Below are 25460 nucleotides of genomic sequence, written 5' to 3'. Positions count from 1 at the left end.
CAGGAATTTGAGCACACACTGAGTATCCAGTATGTGCTAGACACTGGGAACACAACAGTGAGCAAAACAGGCAAGACCTCTGCCCTACCAGAGCTCACTGGTTAGCAAAGGAGTCACATCATCAAGCAATTCCAATAGAGAGTAAAGGTGAGTGCTATGACTGGGGGAGAGGAGGCAGGATAAGCAGAGAAAATGTGGCCCAAACAGAAGTCCTTCAAGATAGTGAGAGCAGAATAATTGGTGTGGAGACCACTTTCCAGGAATGGCAGCATATACAAAGAGCCAAAACAGGACACAGGGCTTCTGGGAGACTTTAACAAGTCAGTACGGCTGGAACAGAGGGACCCTGGGGTCTATAAGAAGCTCCTATGGGGGGGGGGGGGGGGCAGATCAAGACCTCTCAAATCAAGGTAAGTTCTCTGGACTTGATCCTGAGGACAATGTAGAGACATGGAAGCATGGGGTCATGACCCAACTGCAGTTTAGAAAAGTCACTCTGGCTGCAGTGAGCAACAGTGCAGTGGATGGGGCACAACAGGCAAGTGGGGTAACAGTTCACTGAACTGTCCCAAAAAGAGGATTTAAACATACCTTCACCCAACAGGCTGGATGAAGGTGACCAGTTCGGGCACATGGAATCATGTTGCCAATGGCCTCCAATAGCCTGAACTGTACTTAGTGCCCCTCCCGCCTGTCTCTCTTCTGGGCTCCCAGATGCAATTCATCCACGTCATAGCCCCTGTTTAATGCCTACAGCATCAAGACTGAAGGGGTAAAGTTCTAGAGGTAATGGAATTAAAGAACAACTTATTATGGAATACATCCCACTGTCGGCTGGAAGGTAGCATAACCTCTTATTGAGAAGCAGTCACCCACCAACTCAGCCAAAAAGAAAAAAGCAGGCCATTTTTGACAGGGGACATACTGTACCTTAAAAGGACAGACAAACTGAAAAGGGAAAGACAATTCAAACTGCTGTTAATGAATTTTTCCTACATTCATTACATGTTGTCACAAAAGCCCATAAGGAAAGTTCACTGTCACCACCATCTTTCTCCTCATCACAGCATTAGCATTTATCTACTGAGCACTTGCTTGCAAGCAGCATTGCACCCTTAATCCTCACAACTGCTCTTTATGAGGAGGTCAGTTCATAATTTTCTCCATTACACAGATAAGGAAACTAAGGCATAGAGAGACTAGGTAGCTTGCTGAGAGTCATCCAGACCTGGCTAACTCACAAATCCAGTGATCTCAACAGACTCCCCGTGATTAAGAGCCTCTCCACCTACTGCCAGCTGCCAGGCCACCCAGCCCTTGAATAGAGGGGCTGAGATTTCCTGAGTTATCTCTCAGCTCCATGAGATGTCTGTCTGTCCTTTGTTTCCTTTCATCTTTCTGAATCAGATCCACAGTTCAAAAGTATAATATGGAGAGTCCTGCCCTTTCAGAGTTTGGGGGAGATGGGTTCATTGGTTCATTAGTATTTATTTCATGTTGATGATGTGGGAAGGCAGTGTGCAAGGGTCTGGGGATGCAGATGCAGGTAATGCTCTCCTGAGTGTCTATGCTCCATCAGTATTTAGAAGCAAGAAGGTCGTTCAGTACTAAAACATAAAGTTACAGCACATGATTAATAGGAAGTGCTTTAAGTCAAGTGACAGATCCTGGAGATGTGGCTGCACCTAAAGCACAGAGTTGAGAAGAAGTGGTAGGTAGGAAGCTCAAGGTGACAAGTATGAAAATGGAGGTGAGGAAGGATTAGGCAACTTATGTCTAATGCACAGCTCCTCTGCTCTCAACTCATATTCATCAATACAGTCAGAAAGAGGAAAAATCCACCTGTACAAAGTATAATCATTTCCAGCCTGGGGAAAAAATATCTCCTAAAGGACTTTATTCTAAACTAAGAAGTGTTCTTTTAGCTTCCAGTCAATAGTAATTAAGCATTGTTATATATTACAGAAAGGGAAGGGGGAGTCAATAATAATTAAATGTATCTTTTATTTGGCTCCAAAACTCTTCTCTGAGTGACCTGCTATAAGATACTTATTCCAAAGCTTTCACCTGACAGAATTACCTTCCACCACCATCCGTAACATCAATTCTGGCCTTAGCTTGAAGGTTTATATAAGGTATATAAAACGTGACAGGCCCACCAGGACCTGAAACTCAGGACTTTTACAACGGCAGTTCATACCTCTTCTCTTGTGCATCAAGCATCAAGAATTTGGTTGTTAATCATTTGCAATGAGACAATTTTGGGATGGGCAAAGGACTGGACAGCTCCTGCCAAGAAACATTCCCAAAGCCCTTCATGAGGTTTCTCAAAGGCAGTTCTGTGTGTGCTGTGATTGATGGGGTCTCTAATGAACCTTAATTGTGAGCTCAAAAGGCTCAGGATGGCAGTAACAGAAGTGGCAAAGGGGCAAATACAAACTGTCTGAGTAATGAACTAAAAGTGTCTGGTCTAATGAGGGCCAATGACCCCAAAAAGGAGGGATGAGTTATTCCTCAACTCTGCACCCTCTCTACAGCTCTGTAACTCCTCTATGTAAGCAGTGCAAAGCTTCTGGGTTTACTAAAAGGCAACCCTATCTCTACCCCCAACAACAAAAAAAAGAACAAGCACGGAGATGCTTCTTGGTGGTGGCAGACTGGATGTCAGGATCACGTGTTCATTGCCATGATGCTTCCGCAATCAGAAGCATCCCATCAGAATTTCATCTTTAACAATGGCTAGAACAAGACACCTTTTCAAGTGGGAGAGGGAAAGCTACTCTCTTTGCAGACTGAATAACTTCTTGCCAGAGATAATTATTATGAAGAGATCTTCGTTCAGAGTCTGTCATCCACTGGTAACTGAAGTGATGAGGAGAAAGCTATTCCCAGAGAAGCTGGGCGCACTGACTTTGGGCTTTGGAATCAGATGGGCCTGCGATTGATCCTGGCTGTGCTATTTACTACTTAACAAATTTATTGACTCTCAGTTTCCTCATTTGTAAAACAGGAACAGAAAACTAACCCCGTGGTGTGTGGCTTAGATAAACTAAATATATGTAGTATGTGGCATACAACAGTTATCTATTAAAAACCAGGAGACCAGCAGGGTATTTTATTCATTTCCACAATGTAAGAAGTAAACTTGCAGAAGGAAGATCAAACTTTCATAAAACAAAATCCTTAGAAGCTCATGCTTCTACAATAAGCTACAATAAGCCAGGCACTATGCTAGAAGCTATACATATACTATCTCTAATTCTCAAAAGTTAGTGTCTTCATGACCATCTTACAGATGTGGAAACCAATGCTCACAGGTCCAAAAGCCAGAAAGTGGCAAAACTGTAAGCTGAGTTCAGGCTTGTGATTTCACACCCCAAGCTCCTGAAGGGACATTTCAGACATTCAATCTCAGTTATCCTGGAAACATCTGACCCAAGAATTCTGTAGAATCTTGAACCCCAAGTATAGTAAAGAAACCTGGCAAATGAGAGAGGTAGGAGGCAAAAAAAAGTACGAAATAAATCAACACTGCTTCTATCTCACCTCAAGCTTGCTTAGTGGCAACTCCTAGGCATTTTCTGCAATCAGGATCTTCTGCATTAGGGGTTTTTGTGAACAGAATAGTAGCAGACAAAATGCTAAGAAAGCCTCCCCACCATGAGAAAAGGATATGGACAGGAGAGACCCACAGGGAAGACAGGCTGCAGAACAGAGGACAGTTTCTGGATGCTTGCAGAAGACCCTTGGACATGGAGCTGGAGGTTCTCAAGAGGGAGAAAAGGGTACCTGGAGGTTACACTAGCAGAGTGGGGGAAGGTGGGAGGGGAAAGATTGGAGATATGAGTTCAAGACAGAGACAAGAGATTCAGAGAAAGTAGAGGAGTCAAAAGACTAGCAGTCTTGCTAAGGTGAAAGGGTAGGTTGAAAGGAAGAAGAGCACAGGAGGAAGGGGACCAGTGGACAACAGAAACAGAACCTGAAGATCCAGAACTCCCAGGTGTCCCATTCTAGATGATACACAGCTACTGGTGTGGCATCTCTAGATGGTGAAGGTGATAAGGTCAAATGGCTTATGAGGTTACACATGCCAGCTGGCTTGTCCTAGCACACTGAGGTAAATCTTAAAACGTCTCCCTACCTTGGAAGACCATCCAACCACTCAGTTTAGTATTCTACCCAGGGGCTTCCAAAGAATTTTGAATGATAACTTATTTGGAGCACTTAAACTTTCAGGAAACTGAAGCCGGGAGAAAAGTGCCTACCAAAGCAATCAGGAAGAGGAGTGGAAAATACCCCCACCACCCCCAAGGAGCCCACCCCTTGTCAAAGCAGACTATGAAGCATGTTACTAGATTACCCTTATCTTTGCGGAATGACAAATGTTATTAGTCATAAAATCAGTCAGCTATGGCCTTAGTTCTGACCTCTGGAGCTGAATTTCTCTACTTGCTTTGTGGTTAAGGGCAGCAGCACTTTCTAGGTTTCCAATCAGGAATCCCACCTTGACACAGTTCAGGGAAGTGGACTGGGGCAGGGGGGTTGGGAAGAATATGGAAGAGAGTCCGAGCAGTTTTCAGGACCATTTAAAATGTCTGAATGAAAGGCTCCCCAATCCAAATCCCTTCCAGGTTAAATAAAGTCCTTGCAATCCTGCACTGAGTTATAATACCCCACTGTGGAAAGCTGAGGTTTGGACTGTGACCACCTGTGAAAACAAAGTCAGGAAGACTGCTTAGGCATCAAGGGGAGCCTCTAGGCTGGCAGAAACCAGGTGTTAGCAAACATGTCCTAGGACACCACTGAAGGCAAGAAAAGCACGAGCTAGCCATTTATCGAGCACCTGTCTACCCTACACACACACCAGCACTCACACACATTCCTGAATCCTCATAACTGCTCCATGAATTAAGTTTTATCATCCTGGTCTTGCAGATGGGAGAAAACTGGAAGGTGTGACCTACCCAAGGTCTCAAAGCTGGAAGGCGACTGAGAGGATCCTCACCCTTCCACCAAAGTGAGCAGCCAAGGTGCTGACTGACCCCAGAGGAAGACCGCTAGAGGCCCCTGCCTGCTCCACACTCTATGGTCAAAGACCTGAGAGAAGCTGATGCTGCTTCCTGCCAGCGAAAACGATCTTAAAAGTAGTGACATCAACATAAGGGTATCCATGGGATGGTGTTTCAGCTCTAGACAACAGAACTCAGATTCTGAAACTGAGAGACCACTTGGCCCTCACTTTCCACAGGAAAACCCTGAGACCTTGCAAAACATGACAACCACAAAGCAAGTTAGTGGTAGACCCTATGCTACAATTTAGGTTTTCTGATTTCCAATAAAATATGCTAATGAAACCATCTTAATGTATTCAATGCTTTCTTTTCGGCTATCTCTTCCCTCCTATTGAAGGAGACTGACATCTTCTGAAGCAGCTCTCTAATTGCCAAAAATCAAGGAAAGCTGTTTCTTCTACCTCAGTTTTACCAAACAGTTATGAAAACAAAACATTTGCTAACATCACACTTAACACAGTAGTCAAAAAAGATTTAGAATCCATATTATCTGAGGTGTATGTCATGGACCTTTCCAGGAGACGAATGTTTACTAAAGAGCAGTCCATGAAACGGAGTTAAAGCAGTGTCAGATTAAAAGAAAACAGGTTCTTCCTATTTCAGACTTTGGGATTTCTTCTGAATCCATATTTCACAATGAAAAAAATTAACCTTCTTGAATAATGAATAAACAAATATATATATACACACACATTAATAAATAACTAAAAGAAAAAAAATTGATGCTATTCATCAGGCAAGTAAGTGGCATCTAGAAGGATGCTGAATATATATTATCTTTAAAACTCAGAGCTTATTCAAAAGATATAGTACTATCATGTCCCATAGCAGAAGTGGAAGTTCAAAGAAAGTTGGCTGAAACCAAATGACTAGGCAGGATGGGAGCAGATTAAAAATCAAGTTTTTATGGCCTCAAAACCTGCTTCTTTCCTTTGTGCCATGTTCCTACCAGCTGATTTAATGTGAAAAGCAACAGATTAATTGATATTTTATTATTAATATTCTGCTTTTGTTTCATTTGCTCATGGAAATTAGACACGATTAAAAATATTGGTTTATGAGGTCAGTAGCCCTGGCACCTGTACTAAGTAGAATGGAGGTCACACACATCAACTGAGCCCCAATCATATGTCAGTGCCCTCATTTGACCACAAGTCACCAAATGGTTGTCTGCATTTTTTTCATGTCCAACTCCACAGGACAACATCAAAAGAGATTTTAAAAACTAACTAAATAAAAAGAAACTAAAAAAACAAAGAAAGAAAACAGTTCCTTTTTGTTTGTTTCAACTATAGGACTTCTCAGAATCTTTTCAAATACCAACATGGATGGTGAAGCTGCTAGTGGGTAACTGCCAGCGCCATGTTTCTTCCAACTGCTAGATCGTTGAATCATAAGGGATCCATAGTAAAAGCCCTACACTGAACATTACTTCAAATTCAATATGCAGATCTTTGTCAGATTAAAGGAAGTAGTCAAAAGCCTTACAAATACCTTCACTCTCAAGACTTCAGATGTGCCCACCCGGTGACCAAAGCAAATGCTTCAGCAAACATGTTCAAACCCAAACTCCCACAGAAGTACCCTCCCAGAACCCATGATCAGGAAAACATGCGAAGGAGGAGGTGTTTCTTTATTCTTATTGCTAAAAGAAGAATAATTCCAAATCGGGCACACTATCCAATAAAAAAAAAAACAGCCCCTGAAAAACACATACCAGAATCATCACTCTCAACATGGAACTCATGGCCAAAAGAGTAATTCAAGAGTCAGTTCCTTAATGACCTTGGTCACTGTTTTTCCCTCAAAAGATTCAACGTCAAGGTGAGGTAACCAATTTCGTCAGAACACTGGAAATGTGAAGGTTATAAGAAGAAATGTAATCCATCTGTTGAGCAGGGTTATCAGTGAAGGAAACGCCTTTAACCATTCTACCTTGTTTCATTTTGCATTTCTCTAACTAGTAATGATAAAAAGTTTTTTGGTATTAGATATCTGCATTTCTTCCTCTATATCTGGCTTCTTTTTTTAAATTAAAAAAAAAAAATAGTATTCCTACTTTTCTCCTTTCCAGAAACAACACAGCACAGCACAGTAGTGAAGAGCCCTGGCTCCACCATTACTTTCTGGTGACCTCAAGCCCCTTTTGTCCAAAGGGGATGATAACAGTAATAGCCTGAGAAGGTGTTCTAAAGATTAAAAGACATGTTCTTTGCCATAAGAGGCAAATATTTTCCAGATTTTGCTGTTTGCCTTTTAATTTTGTTTTGTTTAAACTTTTAAGTTAAATTTACAGGCAGCCAAAGCTCTCTCCTTGGCACATGCTAACACGACTATACACCTCCCTCCATTACAATACCAAATATCATCGATTTTTCCCCTCTGGTTCTTTCAATGTTCATTACTATTTAACACTAATCTACTGGAATATGAGTACTTGCTGTGCAACATTCAATTTGCTTTTCCCAAAAATTATCAGTTGTTTCAACAAAATTACTGAATTACATCCTCACAGACACGAAGATCACTGGTAATATACTCTAAGCTCTTATATTACCAGGTCTGTTTCTGAGTTTTCTGATTTTCTCTATATACCCATGAAATAGCGCACCTTTCTCATCACTAGAGCTTTATATTTATAATGTGGTTTAATATTTGTTTAGGAATTTGCTAGTCCTCTTTTTCCTCCAGAGATGTGCAGCCAAATCACACCTGTGCATGAATCTGAGGAGAACCAGCAAATTGCTGATGCCGAATCTCCCCATTCAGGACCACTGCTGGCCCTCCATTCACTTCCGCCCCTCTGGAGCCAAATTCACACGCAGTCTGCAGGCTGCTTGGTAAGCTTATTCCTGGGCTATGTTCTTCTGCTATCACAAACGGGATCTTGGTCTTGGCTCCCCTCCTCATGTATTCTAACTGGTTTATGCTGGAGTATATACTGAGTTAGGTTAATTTAATTTGAAGTCAGTTACCCTACCAAACCATCCCATTAGTTATTACACTGCATTGCTTTTTCTAAAATACATCAAGATTTGTTATCTTAACTGGAAGAAGAAACAGTGATATACCTATTCATATTTGGGCAGAACACTATTTTTTTAAAAAAGTACTCCTTCCCACCCCCCAACACATGATACAATGAGTGTGTTGGGGGTAGGGGTGGGGTGGCAGGGGAAGGGGCTTCACCTCTGCACTGCTGTTCCAACTGAGCCCACTGTTTCCAATAGTTAGGCTCAGCTGAATCAAACAGCTATTCATTTGCTCATCAAGCTCTGACAGAACACCATCTGTACAGCGAGCTCTATGCCAGGAAAGGTAGGAATAGAAATTTAAAAAGCCTTTTTTTTTTTTAACATGGACAGGCACCGGAAATCAAACCCGGGTCCTCTGGCATCACAGGCAAGCATTCCTGCCTGCTGAGCCACCGTGGCCCGCCCTAAAAAGCCTTTTTTTCTCTTGAGGTGCTTTAAAGTTCCTCCTCCCACTAGCCCTCATTACAAACTTCTTTTATAGCTTCACTTGAAAGAATCATTTAACTACAGCAGGATATATGAGATATGGCACACTGTAATGCTTTTATTTTTTAAAACACTAATTCAATGGAAAACGTGTTAGAATCAATAGCTGGGTTTGAGTCTCACTTCAGTCACATATTAGGTATGGGACTCTGGCAAGTCACTTCCCTTCTCCAATTCTCAGTTTTCTCATCTATGAAATGAGGATTCTCCCACTTTACAGAGTGGCTACAAAGATGAAATGAGGTAATGGGTGAAATGTATTAATCTTTAGGCAACATATTAGGAGTTCTAACATCTAATTGGTCTGCATCAAAGGTATTTATTTCTCCAAGTCATTCATTGAAAAAGATTTTATAGAGAATAAAAAGGGAGAAAAAAAATTCTAACTCTGAGACCAACAAAAAGTTTCGATTTTGAACTTTGTAATCACCTCTGAAAAATAATAAGTGTTCTGAACAATTGGCATTAAAAGTGATGGGAGACAGCAAACTTCCCTAAAAACTGGTTTTGGGGAATTTCAAGCCCCTAGCCATAAAGGGTATTGCACCATTCCTGTTCTAGAACTGTTCAGTGGGCATATCATTAGAATCTCCTGGAAACAGTTTTTGCTCCCAAGGTGCACACACACAGAAAAAGTATAAGGCCCTCCCTGTACTTTTCTCCATTTGTTCATTCAGCTTATTAAATTCTAATTGTCTAGACAGCTTTTGCAGGTGGTAAGTTATCTTAAAAACTGGACCAAATGAAAGGACTATCATTACTGTGCATATAAGAGAACTCATCAGAATTAAGATAACTTCCAGCCCTCTCTATGAGAAAATAGGTCATGGAAGGCACAGCAAGGGGCCCAACTTCATCTTTCTAAGCAAGTAGTACCATTTCACCATTTCATCCTAGTTTAAACAGGCTGCCTAGCTGCCACCTGTCAGAGTAGCAGATGAGTCCTCATCTCAGCAACAGGTTAGGGTTGAAGGGCCAGCCCCCCCTCCAGAAAGGCAATGCAGGGCAGGGAACAGAAGACCAGTTCAGCACCTGAAGTCCAGGGCATGCTTTGCCAGTCCTCTTATGTCTTAGTCACAACAGCTGCAGTCCATTCAAAGAGCTAAACACTTGCATGAAAAGGCTCACCACAACTTTCCAAGGAATGGAGTTCATTAAAATACTGCTGGAGGCTTTTGGCTGGAATGCTTTTTCCCCTTGTAAAATGGGAACTGCAGCAGTGTCGCCTGTAGGAAAAAGCTCAGAAACATCAGAACAACAGAGACTATGCAGGGGTTGTTGCATAATTATCCATTATTTGATCCACTCCCTTGCTCTTGCTCCAGAGACAATATCCGGCTTCAGAGAGAAAACTTCCAGGCCGACTTTAGGACAAATGGAAGCATGCAAGCCAAGTTCTCTTAAACCGACATAAGCTCACAGGAACTTCCCAAGGCACGAGAGAATGGGATCCATGCCAACTCCCACCCTCTCGTCCTTTGTAGGGCTCCAGAACAAGCCAAGTCTCCATACAGCACCCACCCCATGCATTACCCTCTACGAATCACATAAGCCCTTTTAGCTAACCTCCTTGGTGCTGGGCCCCAGAGAAAGGGAAACTAAGAGCTGCTGGGAGACGGAGACACTGAACCCAGCCGCACTTCTCCAATCAGGGTCAAAGAGTACCAGCGTGCCAAGAAAGCATGGCAAGTCCAAGTCCCCGGTGAAGATCCACGTGTGGCTGCATCTACACCAAGGCGCAGCAGGGAAAAGCAAGGATTCCCAATCCCCAGGATCGACAGCTCCAGCCCAGTCCTCCCGCACCATTTTTGCACCTTTAGAGGACGGGAGGTCAAAGGTGACTAAGAAGTAAACATTCAGAAGCCAAGCCATGGATCCACCAGGCACGTAAAGAAAAATCTAAAGTTAAAGAACCTGTCAGGAGAGTTAAGAAGGCCAAGCAGAAATCAGCCTAGCAAGAGCTGAAACAAAGACAAAGAGCAAAGATCTATGCCCTCAACCGAGTCATGATGGAACTGGAGTAGTAGCAGTTTGATGAGTTTGATGCAGTCTCCTGGAGAGTGAGCCACCCCTGTCTTCCACCTAGATGGGACCCAGGAGGCTTGCGCTGTGAGCCTTGTTACCAGTTTTAAGCTGAAATGGATCATTTGGAGGCTTACAGAGCTGGACAAGGCATCTGTGTTGTTCTTAAAACAGTATAAATCTGAGCTGATTTCCTATAATAACTTCCACTTCACTGGATCCTCTGATCTGAACTGGCCCAATGGTTGCTGAAGAGACTCGTTTTCTTCTCCAGGACAAGAGATTCTTTTTTTTTTCTTTTGCATGGGCAGGTACCGGGAATCGAACCCAGGTCTTCAGCACGGCAGGTGAGAACTTAACCTGCTGAGTCACTGTGGCCCGCCCAATAGATTCTTTTTAAAAAAACATTTTTCTGTCTCCGTGGTGGCACAGGAGATGACCCCCAGAGATGAGCTTGGCCCTGGCACTGTGGGATCGACAATGCCATCCTGACCAAAAGGGGGAAAAGAAGTGTAACTAATAAAGTATTAGTGGGTGAGAGAGTTCAAATAGAGTCAAGAGGCTACTCTGGAGGTCACTCTTACGCAAGCTTCAGTTAGACATTGCTACCTATCATAGCTTGCCAAACCCCAATCAAAACCATTCCAGCCAATCCTAAAGAACACCTAGGGCATTATATAAGATTCTACAAAGGTTTCATGCACTAGGGTAACTCTCCAAAACCTACAACCTCCAGATGGGTCCCTGCACCAGATAAGTCCTGAAATGCAGAGTGGCCAGCCTCTCCAGAACATCAACTACTTCCACCCCCCCTACCCCATATTATCAAAAGTCTCTTCCAACACGAAAAAGTTAGGATGGAAATAGCTATCCCTAAAGAGTAGGAGAAAGATCAGAATTAATGGTAGAGTTATGCAGAGCAGATAGGGTTTAGCAAATGGGTAAGATTGCTGAATCATTACATTGATATTTCTTTTAGTCTCCAGTATCTTAGAGCAGCTAGAAATAAAAACCTAAAATTGCGGAATTGTAACCCACACCAAACTCCGAAATCTGTTCTACAACTAATTGTCGTGATGTGCTTTGAAATGTGTTGCTTTTTTGTATATAAGTTCTTTCTCACAAAAGTCTATTGTGATGATAAAAAAATATACGTAATATATTCCTTCTAGCTTCTAGTGTTCTCCAGCAGCTAGAAGGAAAAATCTGAGATGTGGAATAGTAGGCCATGACAAATTCTGGGATCTGTTCTGTAAGCACTTGTTAAAGTGTGCTTTCAAAATTGTTGCTTTTTTCCTTTCTTTGCTTTGAATATATGTTATATTATACAATAAAAAATGTTACAAAAAAAACATTTTTCTATTGCTTGAGAAAATCAAATGTTTCTTGTGAAACTGTATATCTTCTCCAAAAATGCAAATAAAATACTAATGAAATGAAAAAAAAAAAAAGAGAGAGAGAGAGAGCAGCACAGGCCTCATACCCCTCCAGACATTAGTGTCCCTGGACAAAGGATGGAGAGAATTTCTGTGAGCTGTTCAAAATGCAGGCACTGCTGAGGCTAATGGTGCAAAGCCCTTGAACCCAGTTGGCTTTTTTTATTTCTAAATTTCTAGATTTCTTGCCCTCTATTTCTAGAGGGCAATTCTGGCTGCTGAAAAGAGAAATATGCTGAAATGAAAACCAATCAAGTTATCAACTCCCTGGTCAAACCATAAGGATATCACTTCTACTTCTAATGCACAAAGCCTGGATGGGATGGTTTGGGTAATTTTTAAGCTCTGATGAGTTCCCTTCACTTGAGTAATGTTTGGGGACACCCAAGAGACTGGGTGTAATCATCTTTGGGTGACTAAAGGAAAAAAGGTGAAAAGGAATAAAAAATGAAATGACCAATGATTTGCAAGCAGAGACTGGTTAAATAGATTTAGGGCTATTTTGGGTTTGCTCTTAAAAAGGCAAAAGTAAGTTCGGCCTGCTGGGTACAAATTCCTTCTCAGCTCTGGGCTCAAAATACACCCCAGGTAAGAAGATTCAACTTTTGTGGTCAGGGTAGACAATCAGGCCACAGAAGGTCAAAGTTGGGGAAGCCAAAGGAGCATCTTCACATTATATGATTCTTGGCCTACAGAGACATGTGGGTAATTCTAAAACAGCTTAACAGATTTTAGCTGGCTTCATTCTGGTACAATGAGATTAATATATAATAAAATATTCTGGCCATCTGTGAAGGAAGGTCATTTCCTACCAATCAGAGCATGAAGAATAATTCCAAGGCAGCAAGAGCACCAACACTGGAAAGAAAAAAAGAAAGCTGATCTGGCAAGATAAATTGTGCTGCCTTGGCCAAGCATACGCCACATTTCTCTTTAGTACTCCTCTGTAATCGGACCACTGGTGGACCGGATAAATTCCCCTACAGTTCTCTGGCTCCAACATCTAAGCAAGGCCATTCCCTTCATGGGGAATGCTGGCAAATCCTAACATTCTTGTCAGTCTTAAAACTGGAGACTTTTCTTGAAAACACCCCCCTTCATTACTTTAGGCAGGTGAGCATGGGAGGAATGACTGCAATTTGCACCAAGTGGTACATTAGCCATTTGAAAATATGCAACATCCCAGATTACATGAAACAAAAGTCTGGATACTTTGCTTACAGATGGACTTGTAACTAAGTATGTGCATTTTCTGAAATTATAGGTTCAAGAAGAAAAGATGAAATTAAAACTCCATGTGAACTTCAGTGCAGTAACAGTACACTTAACACAGACCAATCCTCACCAGAATCTTGCAAATTCAGTTTAAAAAAAGGAAAGGGACAGGATGAGACGGGACGGGACGGAAAGGGACGGGAAGGAAAAAGGAAAAGAAAAGAAAAGAAAGAGGAAAAACTGTCATTTCCGGGAAAAGCTATCATTTCTGGAGCAAACTAGAGAAAAAAAAGACACTGATGACAGGAAAACATTCAAAATAGTAATTTCTAGGACTGGACATCCAGGACAAAAACAGCCCAACTTCCCTTATACAGTATCCAGCAAGGACCTTAAAGCCAGGTAATTAATCAGAAAGAGGTTTTTGAAGCATGTCAATAAAGTTTTAATGAGATCCTAATTCACTGAAAAGCCATGTTCCATTTCCATTTTGACATTCATCATACCGCAATTAAAACAAACAAAAAAAACTAATGAGCACAACAATTCCCCTCTACATTCGAGAGATAAAATTCTATTATGGCTTCTCTGTTCACCAGTATGAAGCAGATGGGGCCCCAGGCTGGCCTCCACACCACTCCAGCAAGGGGAAGTCAGTGCCTGGCTCTATGAAAGGAATTTTTTCCAACTCTCTAGTTTTATTTTTTAAATACATGTGGATTTTAAATCATTCTCCAAAATATATTTGTGCTTTAATATAAGCACACTGTAGATTACTAATCAATTATTTAACACTCTGTCCCCAAACTGGTAAAACTGACACACAAGGAAGGCACACCATATTTAATCTGTCACTCTGAGGGTAAGCGATTCAATCCAAAGATACCTAGCAAGTAGAGTATCCAAGAAGGAGAAATCATAATTCCTAGTGGATATATGTGGCATCTTCCTCACTATGCCTAAATGCAAACTTTAGAAAAACTGAAGACAAGGTGGGGGGGGGAAAGACGAAGGATTATAATCAATTTTGTAACTCCTAACTTGGGATTTATCAATACACATAGTTCTGCAGAAAAAAGATAGCTATACAGAAGTTGTCTTTCTGTCTAGAGGAATCTCATAGCCTAGAAAGTTCCCTGCGTGTTCTGAATTCTGCACAGAAAAAGCTATACAAAAGCAGGCAATTACAAACCATAGTCCCAAATGAAATCATATGAACAAGGCACATACCAGGTCGATCAGGTCACTGAGGTTTTTCTCGATTTGCTGTGGAGGCAGGCGCCTCATTAAGTCCAAGGCACAGTCCAGCTGCTGATCACTCTGCAAAAGGAGAAACAGAAGTGCCTAAGCTATTTTTGCCAATACAAACATTAAAAACTCCATTTAAAAGACATTCTTTCAAGACTGCTCGCCAGTGGTATTCTAAAGCCAAAACACCACTGTGATGGGTCCTCTGACACACTACCGTGTGCTCATACGCCTGCAGGCTAACTAGTCCCTCTCTAAAAGCAGTCTCTATCTCAGGTAAAGAAATTTTTAAATATGCTGAAACAGTGAGAAGCAGGCTGGAGAGTTCAGAAAACTCACTTTTTTTTTTAACCTCCTCTCAAAACCTCAATGGCTTTCTTTCTACTCAGCAGACCATGTTAGATACAGACGTACTGACTGCCAAATGGCTTTATGGTGGGCATGTGTAAACAGCAGATTAGGCTTTATGCTTTGCTATATCCAAGATATAAATGTCAGGTACCTCCACCAGGCCAGGTTCTTTGATAGACTCCAAGCCAGGGGCAAAGAGAGGCAAAAAACAAGTGGTAAGATGCCCACAAAGATTCAAAATGCTTCATTAATTCAACTAAACCTTGGTAACTGTCCCCAGGTGCCAGGCCCTGTGCAAACCAGACTAACACCTGGACCCTGTCACAGCTGAGGAACTCAGCTGGTAAAGTGGACTGTAAGTGCAATAAACTGTGGCCACTGCTACTGTGGGGAACTGAGAAGAGAAAAATAAAATGACTCATTTATTGAGCACCTTCTTTATCCCAGCATTGCGTGCTTTACACCACAAATACTTGAGAGCTGGTCACCAGAAATATATAAAAAATAATAATAAAGGAAAGAAGAGATTGAGTGGGGACAAAACTGGTAAGGTGCAAAGTAAATTCAGCACACAGTGGGCTATAACATAGCAGGCTGGACCCTCCAGAGAAATAACAAGAAATAAGGGGAGAAAAGTGGGCTAAACAAAATGGTGAGGACCTTTCCACAGGAAATCAGGCAGATGTCCCCAATACCACCAAGCAGAGAGACGCTATCTGATTTTATCTGGAATCTGCTCTGCTCAACTTCGTGATTTTTAAAAGCGCTAAATCAAGAGGCTAAAGATTCTTCAGAAAATACATAAAATAATCCTGTAAATAGCACATTTGGCGGTAATGAAATATAGCCTTAGAATATTACCATCTACATTCCAGGTATATTATACTACACTCCAGGTACGTATAGGCTGTGGGGCAAGGAACTCCTTGATAGTCACCAAAGACATAACACATTAAGTTAGCTGGGGTCGATTTCACTTTCAGACATTGACATGGCAAATAGGAGAGGTTTAAAAAAAAAAAAAAGCATGTCCCTTGCTCAACTCAAGATAGTTACCGGTGGCCTAGGAATTCCACCGAGTACAGCAGGCCAGCCCCAGGAAGCTTCAACCCGGGTGGAAGCTAGCCATCTGGTCACCGAAACCGTGAGCCAGACTGAAGTGAGCAGTGGGGGAGAGCTGAGTGAGCCTTTCTATTGTCAACCAAGAAATAAACTGGACTTCCGGAGAAGATGGTGGCTTAGTAAGACGCGCGGGTCGTAGTTCCTCCTCCAGAACAGCTACTAGAGAAGTAGAAACGGTGCAGAACAGCTCCCGGAGCCACGACAGAGACCAAAAAGACAGCGTACCCCATCATGGAACGGCTGACTGGCTGGGAGAACCCGCTGCGGTGAGATTACTGAGGGGCGCGCGCTTCCCCGGGCCGGGGCAGAAGGCGGCTGGAGTCCCTCCCTCCCTCCTTCCTGGGCCGGCTGGGAGAATTGGACAGGCGATCTCCTCAAGCCGCGGCAGCTGGCGCCTACCCCCCACGCGTGGCCCCCCGGACCAGCTGGGAGAATTGGATCGGAGATCCACCAAGCCGTGGAGACCAGCGACCGGGGTCCTTTCCAAACACGTGGCTTCCCAGTCCGTCTGGGAACGGTGGATAGGCACTTCCCCAAGCCGCAGCGGCCGGCGCCCCCCCGCCACACTTGGCGCCCCAGGCCAGCTGGGAAATTTGGACAGGCGTTCCCCCAAGCCACTTCGGCTGGTGACCGTCCCCTACAGCGAGAGTTTTCCAAAGTTAAAGGAGCCACAGCATCTTTTACTGGTGGGACCCGCAGACAGACGAGCGCCACCTACTGGGCAGGATAAGAAAAACAGAGCCCAGAGATTTCACAAAAAAATCTTTCAACCTGCTGGGTTCCACACCCAGGGAAATCTGATTAAATGCCCAGACGCCAGCAGAAGATAATGGATCACGCTCGGAAAATTGAAGATATGGCCCAGTCAAAGGAACAAATCAATAGTTCAAATGAGATACAGGAGCTGAGACAACTAATGCTGAATATACGAACAGAAATGGAAAACCTCTTCAAAAACCAAATCAATAAATTGAGGGAGGACATGAAGAAGACATGGGCTGAACAAAAAGAAGAAATAGAAAAACTGAAAAAACAAATCACAGAACTTATGGGAGTGAAGGACAAAGTAGAAAAGCTGGAAAAAACAATGGATACCTACAATGGTAGATTTAAAGAGACAGAAGCTAGAATTAGTGAACTGGAGGATGGAACATCTGCATTCCAAAAAGAAACAGAAACTACAGGGAAAAGAATGGAAAAATTTGAGCAGGGGATCAGGGAACTGAATGACAATATGAAGCGCACAAATATACGTGTTGTGGGTGTCCCAGAAGGAGAAGAGAAGGGAAAAGGAGGAGAAAAACTAATGGAAGAAATTATCACTGAAAATTTCCCAACTCTTATGAAAGACCTAAAATTACAGATCCAAGAAGTGCAGCGCACCCCAAAGAGATTAGACCCAAATAGGCGTTCTCCAAGACACTTACTAGTTAGAATGTCAGAGGTCAAAAAGAAAGAGAGGATCTTGAAAGCAGCCAAGATAAAAACAATCCATCACATACAAGGGAAACCCAATAAGACTATGTGTAGATTTCTCAGCAGAAACCATGGAAGTTAGAAGACAGTGGGATGATATATTTAAATTACTAAAAGAGAAAAACTGCCAACCAAGACTTCTATATCCAGCAAAATTGTCCTTCAAAAATGAGGGAGAAATTAAAACATTTTCAGACAAAAAGTCACTGAGAGAATTTGTAACCAAGAGACCAGCTATGCAAGAAATACTAAAGGGAGCACTAGAGTCAGATACAAAAAGACAGAAAAGAGAGGTATGGAGAAGAGTGGAGAAAGAAGGAAAATCAGATATGATATATATAATACAAAAGGCAAAATGGTAGAGGAAAATATTATCCAAACAGTAATAACACTAAATGTTAATGGACTGAATTCCCCAATCAAAAGGCATAGACTGGCAGAATGGATTAAAAAACAGGATCCTTCTATATGCTGTCTACAGGAAACACATCTTAGACCCAAAGATAAACATAGGTTGAAAGCGAAAGGTTGGGAAAAGATATTTCATGAAAATAACAACCAGAAAAGAGCAGGAATAGCTATACTAATATCCAACAAATTAGACTTCAAATGTAAAACAGTTAAAAGAGACAAAGAAGGACACTATCTACTAATAAAAGGAACAATTAAACAAGAAGACATAACAATCATAAATATTTATGCACCAAATCAGAATGCCTCAAAACACGTGAGGAATACACTACAAATACTGAAAAGGGAAATAGACACATCTACCATAATAGTTGGAGACTTCCATTCCCCACTCTCATCAACGGACAGAACATCTAGACAGAGGATCAATAAAGAAACAGAGAATTTGAATATTACAATAAATGAGCTAGACTTAACAGACATTTATAGGACATTACATCCCACAACAGCAGGATACACCTTTTTCTCACGTGCTCATGGATCATTCTCAAAGATAGACCATATGCTGGGTCACAAAGCAAGTCTTAACAAATTTAAAAAGATTGAAATCATACACAACACTTTCTCAGATCATAAAGGAATGAAGTTGGAAATCAATAATAGGCAGAGTGCCAGAAAATTCACAAATATGTGGAGGCTTAACAACACTCTTAAACAACGAGTGGGTCAAGGAAGAAATTGCAAGAGAAATTAGTAAATATCTCGAGGCGAATGAAAACAAAAACACAACATATCAAAACTTATGGGACGCAGCAAAGGCAGTGCTAAGAGGGAAATTTATTGCCCTAAATGCCTATATCAGAAAAGAAGAAAAGGCAAAAATTCAGTAATTAACTGTCTACTTGGAAGAACTGGAGAAAAATCAGCAAACTAACCCTAAAGCAAGCAAAAGGAAAGAAACAACAAAAATTAGAGCAGAAATAAATGAAATTGAAAACATGAAAACAATAGAGAAAATCAATAAGACCAGAAGTTGGTTCTATGAGAAAATCAATAAGATTGATGGGCCCTTAGCAAGACTGACAAAAAGAAGAAGAGAGAAGATGCAAATAAATAAAAGATCAGAAATGGAAGAGGCGACATAACTACTGATCTCACAGAAATAAAGGAGGTAATAACAGGATACTATGAACAACTTTACGCTAATAAATACAACAATTTAGATGAAATGGACAAGTTCCTCGAAAGGCATGAACAACCAACTTTGACTCAAGAAGAAATAGATGACCTCAACAAACCAATCACAAGTAAATAAACTGAATCAGTCATTCAAAAGCTTCCCAAAAAGAAAAGTCCAGGACCAGACGGCTTCACATGTGAATTCTACCATATATTCCAGAAAGAATTAGTACCAACTCTACTCAAACTCTTCAAAAAAATCGAAGCGGAGGGAAAGCTACCTAATTCATTCTATGAAGCCAACATCACCCTCATACCAAAACCAGGCAAAGATATTACAAAAAAAGAAAACTACAGACCAATCTCTCTAATGAATATAGATGCAAAAATCCTGAACAAAATTCTAGCAAATCGAATCCAACAACACATTAAAAGAATCATACATCATGACCAAGTAGGATTCATCCCAGGTATGCAAGGATGGTTCAACATAAGAAAATCAATTAATGTAATACACCATATCAACAAATCAAAGCAGAAAAATCACATGAGCATCTCAATTGATGCAGAGAAGGCATTTGACAAGATTCAACATCCTTTCCTGTTGAAAACACTTCAAAAGATAGGAATACAAGGGAACTTCCTTAAAATGATAGAGGGAATATATGAAAAACTCACAGCTAATATCATCCTCAATGGGGAAAAATTGAAAACTTTCCCCCTAAGATCAGGAACAAGACAAGGATGTATGTCCATTATCACCACTATTATTCAACATCGTGTTGGAGGTTCTAGCCAGAGCAATTAGACAAGAAAAAGAAATACAAGGCATCAAAATTGGAAAGGAAGAAGTAAAACTATCACTGTTTGCAGACGATATGATACTATACGTCGAAAACCCGGAAAAATCCACAACAAAACTACCAGAGCTAATAAATGAGTACAGCAAAGTAGCAGGTTACAAGATCGACATTCAAAAATCTATAGCATTTCTATACACTAGTAATGAACAAGCTGAGGGGGAAATCAAGAAACGAATTTCATTTACAATTGCAACTAAAAGAATAAAATACCTAGGAATAAATTTAACTAAAGAGACAAAAAAACCTATACAGAGAAAACTACAAAAAACTGTTAAAAGAAATCACAGAAGACCTAAATAGATGGAAGGGCATACCGTGTTCATGGATTGGAAGACTAAATATAGTTAAGATGTCAATCCTACCTAAATTGATTTACAGATTCAATGCAATACCAATCAAAATCCCAACAACTTATTTTTCAGAAATAGAAAAACCAATAAGCAAATTTATCTGGAAGGGCAGGGTGCCCCGAATTGCTAAAAGTATCTTGAGGAAAAAAAACGAAGCTGGAGGTCTCACGCTGCCGGGCTTTAAGGCATATTATGAAGCCACAGTGGTCAAAACAGCATGGTATTGGCATAAAGATAGATATATCGACCAATGGAATCGAATAGAGTGCTCAGATATAGACCCTCTCATCTATGGACATTTGATCTTTGATAAGGCAGTCAAGCCAACTCACCTGGGACAGAACAGTCTCTTCAATAAATGGTGCCTAGAGAACTGGATATCCATACGCAAAAAAAATGAAAGAAGACCCGTATCTCACACCCTATACAAAAGTTAACTCAAAATGGATCAAAGATCTAAACATTAGGTCTAAGACCATAAAACAGTTAGAGGAAAATTTTCGTAGGGAGATATCTTATGAAACTTACAATTGGAGGCGGTTTTATGGACCTTAAACCTAAAGCAAGAGCACTGAAAAAAGAAATAAATAAATGGGAGCTCCTCAAAATTAAACACTTTTGTGCATCAAAGAACTTCATCAAGAAAGTAGAAAGACAGCCTACACAATAGGAGACAATATTCGGAAACGGCATATCAGATAAAGGTCTAGTATCCAGAATTTATAAAGGGATTGTTCAACTCAACAACAAAAAGACAGCCAACCCAATTACAAAATGGGAAAAAGACTTCAACAGACACCTCTCAGAAGAGGAAATACAAATGGCCAAAAGGCACATGAAGAGATGCTCAATGTCCCTGGCCATTAGAGAAATGCAAATCAAAACCACAATGAGATATCATCTCACACCCACCAGAATGGCCATTATCAACAAAACAGAAAATGACAAGTGCTGGAGAGGATGCGGAGAAAGAGGCACACTTATCCACTGTTGGTGGGAATGTCAAATGGTGCAACCACTGTGGAAGGCAGTTTGGCGGTTCCTCAAAAAACTGAATATAGAATTGCCATACGACCCAGCAATACCATTGCTAGGTATCTACTCAAAGGACTTAAGGGCAAAGACACAAATGGACATTTGCACGCCAATGTTTATAGCAGCGTTATTTACAATTGCAAAGAGATGGAAACAGCCAAAATGTCCATCAACAGACGAGTGGCTAAACAAACTGTGGTATATACATACGATGGAATATTATGCAGCTTTAAGACAGGATAAACTTATGAAGCATGTAATAACATGGATGGACCTAGAGAACATTATGCTGAGTGAGTCTAGCCAAAAACTAAAGGACAAATACTGTATGGTCCCACTGATGTGAACTGACATTCGAGAATAAACTTGGAATATGTCATTGGTAACAGAGACCAGCAGGAGTTAGAAACTGGGTAAGATAATGGGTAATTGGAGCTGAAGGGATACAGACTGTGCAACAGGACTAGATACAAAAACTCAAAAATGGACAGCACAATAATACCTAATTGTAATGTAATTATGTTAAAACACTGAATGAAGCTGCATCTGAGCTATAGTTTTTTGTTTGTTTGTTTGTTTGTTTGTTTGTGGTTTTTGTTTTTTCTTTTTCCTTTTTTATATATATTTTTATTTTTTTCTCTATATTAACATTCTATATCTTTTTCTGTTGTTTTGTTAGTTCTTTTCCTAAATCGATGCAAATGTACTAAGAAATGATGATCATGCATCTATGTGATGATGTTAAGAATTACTGATTGCATATGTAGAATGGAATGATTTCTAAATGTTGTGTTAATTTCTTTTTTTTCTTTAATTAAAAAAAAAAAAAAAGAAAGAAAGAAACTGAGCTGCAAGGCAAAAAAAAGATAGTTACCCGTGACAATTTATTCTGGGGCACAAGACAAACTGGCTACTCTGCAAAGAAAAAAAAAAAACATATACCAGAAACCATAGTACTTGTTTTGCTTAATGAAACATTCCAGCAACCATGAATTCTCTACTTGTGCCATGTGTTTCCATGCCAACACGTCAGCCAAGGCCACAGGATAACATGGCATTTTGGCCGTTGGCATAGGAAGACATTACAACACCACATATAGGGTAGAGAACACAGAGATTCTTATATATGATTCCCAGATCTGCCTGTCATTCATTATCTTGTGACCTTGGGCAAGTTTCTTAACCGCTGAGTCTCTATCCAAAAATGGGTACAGTATTTACATCATAGGGTATTATAATGATTTAAGTAATGCATGTGATATATTTAATCCCTAGTAGCATATACTTAATGATTGAGGGCATTTTCTTTGCATGTATGTGTACACATATGTGTAAGTAAATATACATACGTTTTAAATATATTTTATAAAGTTACCCCCACTCACTCAAACCCTGAAGGCTTTCATATCTCTTTGAACTAGAGTTATGTGTTCAAACTCCACACATAGCTATGTATTCTCTTGGCCGTGCAAGAACAGAAAATCCTGAACGATTATCAAGTCAAACTTGTCAAAAGGTCTAAACCAGTGTTTCTCAATCAGGGATGATTTTGCCTCCACCCCCTACCACAACCAGGAGGCATTTGGCAATACCTGGAAAACATCTGTGATTGTCACAACTGGGGGTGGGAAGGGGTTGAGGCTAAGGATGCTGTTAAACATCCTGCATGCACAGGGCAGTCCCCCACAACGAATTACCTGGCTAGAGTCAAGCTTGAGAAACCTTGGTGTCAACCATCATTGTTAACATTTTGGAGATTGAAGACTCCAAAAATCCTATCAAAGATAAGGTCCCTCTGTCCAGAAAACAGAACATGCACAGCAATACTTACCGAGAATTCTAATGCACGGACCTCTAATAACCCCTAAGATTTTCTGGTCTTTGGGAAATAGTCTCACCTGGATATTAATAATCTTCCTGAGAAATGAAAAAGCAACTCAGATGTAAGCAAACCTAGTTCATGTGGAATTTCAATCTAGAGTATATTGGGATTCGAACATGCTTAACTACAATTTGAACAGTGTACCATCAAGGAAAAGACAACGCATACCCTGAACAGAGAAAGTCACCATAAGAAGACACTGTTTGAATTCTTCAGGAGAGCCTGTTCACACCCCAAACCCAATACGGTGATCACATCAATACTCCCAAGAGTGCCAGCAAAAGAAAGTCTTCCTTTCTGATAAAGGTCTCCATCTAATTGTAACTACCTGAAAAGTGCTGGAATATTATTGCAAAAGGATCTAACACATTTTTCATCAATCCCAATTACTCTTTTTTCTTTATTAGAAAAGTTGTGCATTTACAGACAATCATGCATATAATACAGGGGTCCCAGATACCAACCAATTATTAACACCTCTGCGGTGGTATGGAACACTTCTTAATTGATAAAAGCACATTTTTCTGATTGTACTATTAATTACAGTCCATGGTTTAACCTAGGGTTCACCGTTTATGCAGTAGTCTATGCATTTTTTTTATTCTGTTGCCATATATGAAATCTAACATTAATCTTAATTGGAAATGTTTCACTACAAATTTCTAGGGCTAAGGATGTTTAACTACCATTAAATTAGTAAATGACTAAATGCTTCCTACAAGCAAAGTAACATAGGAAAGCTTAATGACAGCTTGTTAAAAAGTTAAAATTAGAGTTAACTGGAGCCATTCATTTGGGAGTAATCCCAAACCCTAAGGGGTAGAAACAGGAAAAGGGCATGGGAGAATGAAGAAAACATGGATGACTTACAGGTACTTGCACAACACAGTTGAGGGATCCTAGAAATAGAATGATGGGGTGGGGGTGGGGGGGAGCCAGTCCTGAGGACTACCTAGAATGCTGTCACTTCTATAAAGCTCAAAAACAAGCGATTCTGAACTCTATTTGACATACATTTGAGTATGTATGTATTTTAAACTAATATATCAAGGCTTTTAAAACAGCCAAGACAAGAGTACAATAATTCAAAATTCAGAAGAGTAGGAATACTAGTTATGAGGCAAATGCGGTGTCTTCAAGAGTATTCATTATATCATGATGCTTAAAACATATATATGTTAAATTTTTCTGATATCTCTGTTTTTAAAAGTAATAGCAGAAAAAAATACAAACAAGAACAGGTAAGGACAGGATTTCGGATTCAGGAGTCTAGGGCCCAATGCCTGCCCTATTTGCACAATGTCTGTGCAACTTGGGCTGTTCACTTCACCCGTGCTCTGGTATTTGAACCAAATGGCCTCTCAGGTTCCTTCTAAATGGATCGTGCCCTCCCCCACATCCTCTCCAGGTACAGATACACTCCTCTGGGTTTCATCTGCCCCAATCTTCAAAACCATCTCCCTGGTTATCAGCCTTGGTGTACAAACACTACTTCCTTCTACAACCTCCTGAAAGCCTACAGCTATGTTTCAATTTCACAGTCAGGCACTGAGTGTGAACTGTGGGCTGGCCCTAAGGTAGACTGGATGAATGGCACCCAGTCCCAACTCTCAAGGAACAAATTATCCACAGAAGAGTAAACAATCACAAAACAGTGTGATGTGTACAATAACAGGACACAGAAGGTACAGAAGACGAGGCATAGTTCACGATATATTAATTTGCACTTCCTGTGTCAATTACTTTCCTAGGATTTCCCTCCGTTTCCTTCCCCTAACCTCTGGCTTTCTATTTTTCTTGTAAATTCTCACCCATGACTAAGAGCTCTCCATGTGAAGCCTCCTTCAAAATGTTAACTGACCCTAGACACCCCTTCATAAAATTAGCTTTACCAGCTCTTACTTACACTTGTGAAGTTTTCCAAGTTAAAAGGTAAATAGTAAAAGAACCATCATTTCAACTTCAGTCTCCAGAAGTTCTCTTCAGTCTCCGCCTGTTCAATTAGTCATCGACAATCTTTTTTTTGAGCGTTTCCTAAGTAACAAGCACTGTTTTCAATGACAGATACAACAAAGTCCCTGTCTTCATGGAGCTTATGGTGTAGTCAAAACCAGAAAGGAAAAAAAAACAAGGAAGAATAATCGAGGATGTCAAAGAATACGGAAGGGGCAGTTACCCACTTTAGACTGGGCCAGGTTCCAAAGGGTAGTTGGGTTTTTGTTTTTTATTATATAAACTGAAGTCAAAAATGCTTAACTTCGTGTTGTTTTTCTCGTG

At 40.7% G+C, this 25460-nt stretch overlaps 1 protein-coding gene across 1 annotated transcript in view; it reads right to left on the bottom strand.

The window, feature by feature from the left end:
- CAPZB (capping actin protein of muscle Z-line subunit beta) overlaps nucleotides 1-25460 on the bottom strand; it is a 186190-nt gene that overhangs the window by 83455 nt on the left and 77275 nt on the right. Inside the window, 1 exon segment of the mRNA XM_077151053.1 lies at nucleotides 14497-14586. Coding sequence (XP_077007168.1) covers nucleotides 14497-14586 — 90 coding nt within the window.

This window comes from Tamandua tetradactyla, chromosome 2 (genome assembly GCF_023851605.1).
Source record: "Tamandua tetradactyla isolate mTamTet1 chromosome 2, mTamTet1.pri, whole genome shotgun sequence".
Taxonomy (NCBI): Eukaryota; Metazoa; Chordata; class Mammalia; order Pilosa; family Myrmecophagidae; genus Tamandua; species Tamandua tetradactyla.
The sequence above is the reverse complement of the archived record's forward strand: the minus strand, read 5'-3'. Positions and strand labels throughout refer to the sequence as shown.